We start from the raw sequence: 8,693 nt of genomic DNA, 5'->3' as shown, positions 1-8,693 counted from the left end.
CACTAAGGGTAATATTGTCCTACTTATACATAACTAGTCTCTTTATCCAGACTCTAAAAATTAATTTGGGTTCCTAGTAACCAAAAATATTTGGTGGCAACTCCAAACCTTTTTAACGATAAAAATGACAGGAATCCCTTATTCTTTCCACTTGACACCAAAATTTTGATATGGATGGATGATCGCCATAAACATGTGACACTAATGAACAATGCCTTGTAATAAAAAAGTGAGTGGTGAATTCACTTTCTCTTTTAATTTGTGTTAACCAATTAAACTCGTGATCTAGGTTATAAAATCGAGATAATTCCATAAAAATCATATCAAAATATATTATATAGTTCAATCTCGAATAAAATAAATAGTAAATGATGAAATTTAAAAAAATAAATTAAAACAAAAGATTTAGGGAAAAGTGCATAACCAATCCCAACTACATCACGTCTAAAGAAAAATAGTGGTCATACTCAAATTATTCCATGATAAAGATGTTGATTCTTAAGCATTACCAGTATCAAAAGAGAGCCATGTTGGGCCATCTCAACAAAGCTATTTTGAATTGACTCATTGCACTACGTACAAGAAAGTATCACCCATAATGTCTCTTGAGATCCCTTTAGATGGTGATTTCTCCCTTGTTACTCGAAGGAAGAGAAGAAGAACACAAGTTTTGTGTAAAACCAAAAAAAAAATAGTATTAGACCGGCCTATACTAGAAAAGAATTAAAGGAAACAAATCGGCCTACTCTAGGTGGGAATTGTAGGAGAGGTAACTAACCTTAAGATAACCCAAAAGAGAGATAAGATTAAGCATGACCATCACCCAAACACCTCCATCTCATTTAAAAGGGGTATAAATACAAGAGAGGAAAAGGAGATGACTTTTTCTCTCCCCCAAAACCGACTATAGCCCAACCTGCAACAACCCCTCTGATAAGAACCCTCTGGGAATTTTTAAGTGTGAACAGATGAAAAAGTTGAATGGTTTTGTGCAAATGGGTATCTCAGTCAAGATTGACTAGGATGGCCACTTTCAAGGCCTCGTCAAAGCAATACTGACGTCATCATTGTTGAAGACCACCTGAAGTTAGTAGAGGGGGTGTACATATTTTATTTGGATCCAACCTTGTTCAATTTGAAGGTTTGTAGCTCTACATTCACTCACTTGAAGGTTCCAACACGATCAGTAGAATCTGAAAATTGAGTAATGGCTGATTAAGGACAAGATGTTGAGGACTTCTATGGAAGAATTGGGATGTAAACATCTAATTTCATGGAAAGAGGGTTGTAGAGGGGATGTTCATCTTCCATTTGCGAAAAACCACATGTCATTTGGTGGTCTAGAACTCCATGGTGATTTTTTAGAAGATGTTAACCTAATCATCGCGAATTGCCAAGGAAGAAGATGGAACAGAGGCTGAACGATGCATTGTCTTGGTTAAGTCCCTAGAAATTAGGGTTTTTAATTTGGGATCTAAAATATTTTATTTTAGTCATTGTTCTTCTAATTGCTTTTAATTGTCTATCAAGCTTTTAATTGTCTATCAACATGCAATTTCACTTATGTCAAACTCAATCATCAACCCCAAAGTTTAACGACCATTTCATCTCGGTTCTTTCTTTCTTATTTATGCATTTGGATTCTTAATTGACTATTAAACTTTTAATTTTTTTTAATTTGACCCCTGATTTGGTCAATTTCAGCCCTTGAAATCTCAAGTCTTTTACAATTTGGTCTTTAGTTTTGAATTTCTTTAATCAAACCACTAATTGGTTATTAAACTTTAATTTTTTTTTTACAATTAAACCAGTGATTTGACCAATTAAACTTTTTGGAGTCCAATTTCAATCCTCAAACTTCAATTTCTTTCAATTAAAACCCAAATTGACTTTAAAAAATTGATTTTCCTTGAAATCATGTCCTCAATAAAATTGATAAAGCCTTCTAAAATCTTTATAAAGTCCTTACTCATTCAAATTGTATCTCTTTACCCCAAATTAAGATATTTTCACTGAATGGGTCTTTCATCAATCAAGATTGGATATCTAATTTTGTCAATCTTATACATTCTGGTCCTTCAACTTTTTCACTTGTTATTTTGGTCTTTCACCACCAACATAGGCAATCTTTTGGGTTTTCTTCATGTGTATCCTCTTGTATTTTTTTTATTTTCTATTTTCTATTTTTTTTTCTTTTCTTGAGTTTTGTGGGGTCAAAAATAAATAACAACAACTCTCATTCCATCTAATTAAATTAATAAATTAATTGCAAGGTAGTAATGGATATATATAAGTTTCAAGTTCATAAAGGCTTTTACTTTGGGGTATGTTAAGAATAATATAAAATAGTTTAATAGCTTAAATTTTGAGGTTGAGATTGTTATTTGACAAACTTGTGTGTGAAGTTTTTTCGTTGAATGTTAGCAATTGTTTTTTTTCTAGGGTTGTCAAGTTATCTTGGTAATAATGTGAGGGTCAACCTATGAGCTAGCTACGATTTATTATGGTTGTTCATGAGGTGATTTAAAGGCTCTGTTGATTGAATAACTGATTATTCTAGATGTCGATGTATTTTCTTTTTGTTATCTTGCCAGAACTGCATGGTTTGCTAGATTGTAATTTTGGTTTATATTTTGGGCTGTTCAAGGAAATGGAACTACTTTATTAGGATTTAGTGCTGCAATATCTTATAAAGTTTTACCTCTTTCCTATACAATATGGTAAATCTTGCAGTATTTCTTGTAACAGAGATTCTGAAGTCCGCGCTCTTGGCATTTGAAGTTTCGAAACCATGATGATGTCTGATCATGGTGTGGAGAGAGAGTTGTCGGAAAGTCTAACTATGCAGTGACTTGCAAGGTTTTTCAGTATTTGATGGACATGAAGGTTATGTATTAAAGATCTAACATAAAAAATTTCTCGTGGTTGGGATTTCATTGGTAGCGTAGACTCTTACTAGCTAATGATAATCTTGTCGGTTTATGTTGTTATATATTTGCTTTTAAGATGCCACTATCATGTAATCTGCGTAGCTTCTTTGAATCAATGGCTAAAAATGTTACATTTTTATTATATTTTTCATGTTTGTGAATGTGATTCTGGCCCATACTGAAAATAAGAAAGTGATTGAAAAAACCGGGTGCTTTAGTGGCCCATAAATTACCTATCATTTTCTGTGGCCGAAGATGGTATAATCTCAAGGTTTACAGGCATAATAGAATACAACAGTAGTAACAGTGTCAAAAACAAGCACCGTGGAATACATAGATACCAGCAAGGGCCCTTCCCAAAAACTGATGCCCTTGCTCATCTTAAACTCAAACAAACACTGAACTAGTCCAAGTCCCATATTACTCAACAAAGCCATAACTAGAGCTGTTTGTTGTCTCCCGGCCATCATATTACTGGCCTTAACTAATGATTTAAACCCACAGCACTCACTCTCCAAAACTGCCAAAACCTTGGCTAAATTTGCTACAACCACAAGATGCGCAAATGCCAGACAGAAGGGTGCTCCTAGAAACCCCAGAATTACCCGTAATCCTAGCATTCTAGAACATATTCCATAAGCAAACAGTGTACCAGGAACTGACACCAAAGTAGCAACAAAAATCACCCAAAGAGCAAGCAGGATAAGTAACTCCCAAAAACAAGTTCGGAGAAGCTTAATCCAAGCTGCCCCGCTTCTCACAAGTAACCGTCTTCCGTTGAGGTTTATTCCATTGTAGCTGTCTGAAACTAGTTGAACAGTAGCGGCTTGTCCAAGGAGCCCGAATGTGATGGAGGAGGGGAAGCAAATGATGATGTGTATTAAGGTTTTGGAGGCCAGTTGAGGGAGAACTCCATAGTGTTCAAGTAGATGATCTGTTATGCTGGTTGTTGAGAATGGTAACTGGGGAGAACTGCGAGTGAGAAAATGGGAGATGAAGAGTGAGATTGGGAGAGGAGAGAAGAGAAAAATAGAGATTGAATGGAAATGAGTAGGATGTAGAAGCATAACTCTAATGGATTCTTTGAAGATATGAAGAGTGTTTATCAGATAAAAAGAGTTAGGCACCTGTGCTGTCCTTCTGGGCATTGTGTTCAGAGGTCCGAGAATGGCTGTAGGTATGTATGTAAATATAATAATTAAGAGGCATGTGAAAGTTTGCTGGTTAATCAACTAAAGAATTTGGTTGCTTCTATGCTAATTTATCATCATTGAAGAGGTTATAATTGTTTCATTGCTTCTATGCCTTTGATTTTATTTTTAAGGTATTCAATATTTGCCACACTTGCAAGGCACTGATTTTTCTTCGTTTTTTAACTGTGTCATCACGGATGGTCCCCTTTATTATTATTATTTTTTAACCCATGATGATGATTGTCACCAAAAGGCAAAACATTAATTGAATTACTTGGGTTGTTTGTGCATCGAATTTATACTTTTCAGATATTTCCAAGTTTCAGAACAGCAAATGGCTATTATTTACCTAATTCACCCCCCCCCCCCCTAAAAAAAAGAAATGATTGTTCCATGAGGGTATTTAAGGTTGAATACACATGTATAAATAATGATTGCCTTGAATGGGATGACATGGTTTTGTGCAACCAAGAAAGAAATATTTGTGTTTTCGGTGGATTCAGTCCTGGGAAAGAAAAGGAGTTTTTAGAATCAGCAAATCATCTTGGTCAGGTACTAGCTGAGAGAAAGATTCATTTAGTATATGGGGGAGGCAGCCTTGGGTTAATGGAGGGTGTGTCAATAGCTATATTTTTAGGAGGTAGTCAAGTTTTGGGGCTCGTCCCCAAAGCTTTAGCAAAATAGGACATCATTGGAAAAACAATTGGAGAGGAACTACAGGTCTCCACAATATCTGATCGAATGACTACAATATTTAACCATGTTGATGCCTTCATTGCCTTACCAGGTGGTCTGGGCACATTGGAAGAGATCTTTCATATTTCCTCTTGGGCCCAACTGCACATTCACCATAAACCTATAGGTTTGTTAAATGTTAATGGTTTTTATGATAATTTGTTGTCTTTTCTTGATCAAGTTGTGGAACAAAAATTTCTAACATCTTTGGCACGACAAATCATAATCTTTGTTGCTACTGCTGAACAATTGATTGACCAACTACAATCTTTCATCCTTGTAATTGATCCCTTCATGAGTCGTATAAATTGGTCAACTATGGAAAGCTGTAAAAAGCTTAGATTGGATTTGAGCCTTCGTTTGTGAAACCTTGTGTCTTTTGGTTTTATTAATAGCATATTATTTTGTTTTGTTATTTCTTATATTTGTTTAAGCGTGTTTCAGGTTTGTTAGTGTTCGTTGTTTCAGGTGATGTCTTCTATACTCTATCTTTCTACCTTAGGACATTGAGGACAATATCTCGTTTTGGTTGGGGGGAGGGTAGTAGTTGATATTAAAAAACAATTAACTAACCATGTTTTCTATTATTAAAACCATTTGACAAAACTGTTATTAGGATGGCAGATGAAGGAGGAATTTTATTGACTCTTGAGACACATCTTAGTAAATATTCTTATCAAGGTCTATCAGAATACTTCTTGAAATATTCAGGTTTACAAACTCTCGCATTGTTATCACTTGATTCTGCTCATATACTCATTTAACAAGTATTCTTAAACCTTCATTTTCACATACACTTTAACATATGATTGTGGGTTGCACATTAGATTATTACATTATTTATGTTCTTTTGTTAAAGGTAACAACTAAAGGAAAGGGATAGTATATAATTTGTAAATAATAATAATAATAATAAAATAATAAAAACAAATTGAATAAATAAAAAAGTAGATAAGTATGGTTTTGTAGCCTCCTTAACTTAAGCAATTAAGCCTGAATGAGTGTTTTAACACCTAGTACCCTAAAGTCAACTAACTTGGGAGCTATTGACCCAATGCTTGTTACATGGGTTGAGGAGAAAGCTTAAGGAAATCAAACATTGCACTATCTACATATTAATATCTGCAACCCGAGTTACTAAGCTCGAAGGGGTGTCTCAACACCCAATGCCCTAAGACCAACTCGTCTGGAAGTCATTAGCCTAAAGCTCGTTATATGGGTTAAGGATGCATTGTGTTTTATTTTTTATTTTTATTTTAAAAAAAAAGATAATAATAATCCCAACCCAAAGGAGTTAACCTTAGAAAAACATTATTACAGAATATTGTTTTCTTCCAATACAAGCCCTATCATTTATGTTTTCATACATTTAGCACATAAAAAGAAGGTTTATTAATATCTTGTTTCAACAGTATGAAACAAAATTTAATGAGAGTTTGTTTATTTGGATAGATTAATGGAAGTTGAATGATGAATGTTTTGCTTTGTGGAACTTGTAAATTGTTTTTCTATTTTAACGCTTTGATTACTAGGGACTAATAATAAGCTGGTTGGGGGGGTGATTAATACTTAAAAGTGCATTTTTATTAAGGTTTTATATCATCATTTTGCACTTGAAGTATCAATAACTCCTTAACTATAGCATGTTTTATAATAACATGTCTAATAATATAAGATACCTTTAATTTATGGTAAATGTTCATCTTAAATGCAAGCCTATCACATAAATCAAAGGATTGATTGATGAGTTTAACTGCTGAAATTGAGAAGACAAAGAGAGGGCTAAGCTTAGAAAAGAGATGTTGGTTCAGTCCAAACTGAAACACTATTTGGTTATTGGATCACAACTAGAGTTGTAGAACTTGGATTTAGGTCTGGTTTATATGTATGGAAAGCTAAGACATATGCCTAAAACTTTCACGAAGAGTCCAAGATTTAAAAGTGTCATTGTCGAGTTCAAATGGTGGCAACAACAGAGAATTCAGAATCTGTCCTGCAGCCCAGACATTGTTCAATGTTCAGCCCATATCTCAAGTTTTAGAAGTTCAAATGTGCCGATTCTTATTTTGTTGGAAAGCTGAGACAATTTCCCAGAACTTTCATGAGGACTATCTGTTCAAATTCTGATGTTAGCAATGATGTTTTCTACAGACAAGAAGATAAGGATTGTTACCAAGTCAAGAGGTGGCCACCCACTCAACAATTAGTTATCAAATCAATAGTTCTGAATTTTGGCCTATAAAAAGAGTCATTTGCCATGCATTTAGGCATCTTGGTTGTTCAGATCAAGATCTTGCTCTTACTCTTTTTCTTTGTATTTTGTAATGTTCAAGTTTTATTCCATGTTATATTTTCTTTAATCTCTTGTTTATACTTTTCATTTCCTTTACTATACTTATATAATTATGTTCTTATCTTGTTTATCTATGTTTCTCTTATTCATAATGTTCAGCTAAGTTTATTATGTCAAGGTGAAAAGGTTACACTAATGATGTAAGAATAAGTATAGTATAAACTCAACATGGACTTTAATGTTTGATACTAACATGTTTTGTATTTATTATCTTACTCACTCTTAATACCTTGCTTGTTAAATGGTTAATCTAGATTTATGGCACAACAAATACTTGGCACTTTCATAGCCCAACTGTATGGTATAACCGACATCTGTGTTATGAAAGGAACTTGATTTTTTGTTAACATAAGTTATCACCATGAATACCTGACAACATTTACAAGTATTGACATTACTCAAATAAGATAATTAATATAATCATGTTAATAAATTATAATCCGATTTGAACCTCCTTTGTGTGTGGTTTCCAGTTGAATAATAAAAAGAGTTTATATTATACTTATTTGAAATACCATTAGTGGATCCTTTAACCTTGACAGGTGTTTTATATTTGTTTAAATTCTTACATCAATATCACATCTCAAAAAAATTCTCTTCAACTCCTTTTCATTTGTTGTTTATAATTTTATATAGTTCACCTCTCTGTGGTTCAACCCCAATCTTGCCGGGTTATTTATTACTTCGACACTCATGCACTTGAGATAAGACATCAATCTTTTGATCATGTCATTGAGCAACAATGAGCGTGCATAAAAATGAGTTCTTACGACATGATGAACAGTTTATAGAAAACATCGCAAAAGCGTTAAGAAATGTTTATATGTCCTATGAACCCTTTATATACTTTTTGTCTATAAATTTCTTTCTTTTGTAAACAACATGAGGAATTTCATTCAAATGAATTATGATTTTATTATTCATTATGCTAAAGTAATTTTAAACAATCAAGGCAAGTATAATTTTTGATAAACCCTTATGCATATACATTCTTTTTTCTAAGTCAATAATAGATTGAAACCATTTCAAAAAGCATTTCAGCCTCATTTATTAAAAAAAAAAAACCCAAAAGACTACCATGTCATGTAGGTCACCATTTTGTTTGAATAAAATGCCCATACCTTCACTTTCTTGAAAATATTTCAAGGAGGTTACAAGACATGTTCTTTGTTGCAATCACTTATAATTAATCATGTATTTTTAAAAGTTCACGCCAAGATAGTTTTTTTTATTCAAAATGTAAATTAATCAAGACAATTGCAATTGAAGGAGTCTTATCATAATAAAAGTATACCAACACTTAAGGGGAAATGTTACACGTATTGGAAATAATTCATATAATAATGGTTGTTTTTTTAAGTGTATTTTAGTTGAAAATATATTAAAAAAATAAAATTTTAAAAAAAAATTAAAACCCCATTCCAAACACCTTTTAATCCCCTGAAACTTAATATACTCGGTTTTTGATAAGAAGAAAAACAA

At 33.0% G+C, this 8,693-nt stretch overlaps 1 protein-coding gene across 1 annotated transcript; it reads right to left on the bottom strand.

The window, feature by feature from the left end:
- Window positions 1–3,126: 3,126 nt before the first annotated feature.
- LOC18100401 (uncharacterized) lies at window positions 3,127–4,120 on the bottom strand. Its single transcript, XM_006381642.3, has one exon. The coding sequence runs from the start codon at window positions 4,076–4,078 to the stop codon at window positions 3,197–3,199; it is 882 nt and encodes a 293-aa protein (XP_006381704.2). The 5' UTR covers window positions 4,079–4,120; the 3' UTR covers window positions 3,127–3,196.
- Window positions 4,121–8,693: the final 4,573 nt, after the last annotated feature.

This window comes from Populus trichocarpa, chromosome 6, assembly GCF_000002775.5.
Source record: "Populus trichocarpa isolate Nisqually-1 chromosome 6, P.trichocarpa_v4.1, whole genome shotgun sequence".
NCBI lineage: Eukaryota > Viridiplantae > Streptophyta > Magnoliopsida > Malpighiales > Salicaceae > Populus > Populus trichocarpa.
Note: the sequence above shows the minus strand (reverse complement) of the source record. Positions and strands in the feature narration are given on the sequence as shown.

Coding starts and splice junctions, on each gene's coding strand:
- LOC18100401 (XM_006381642.3), bottom strand. CDS start 4,078: ATGCCCAGAAGGACAGCACAGGTGCCTAACTCTTTTTATCTGATAAAC.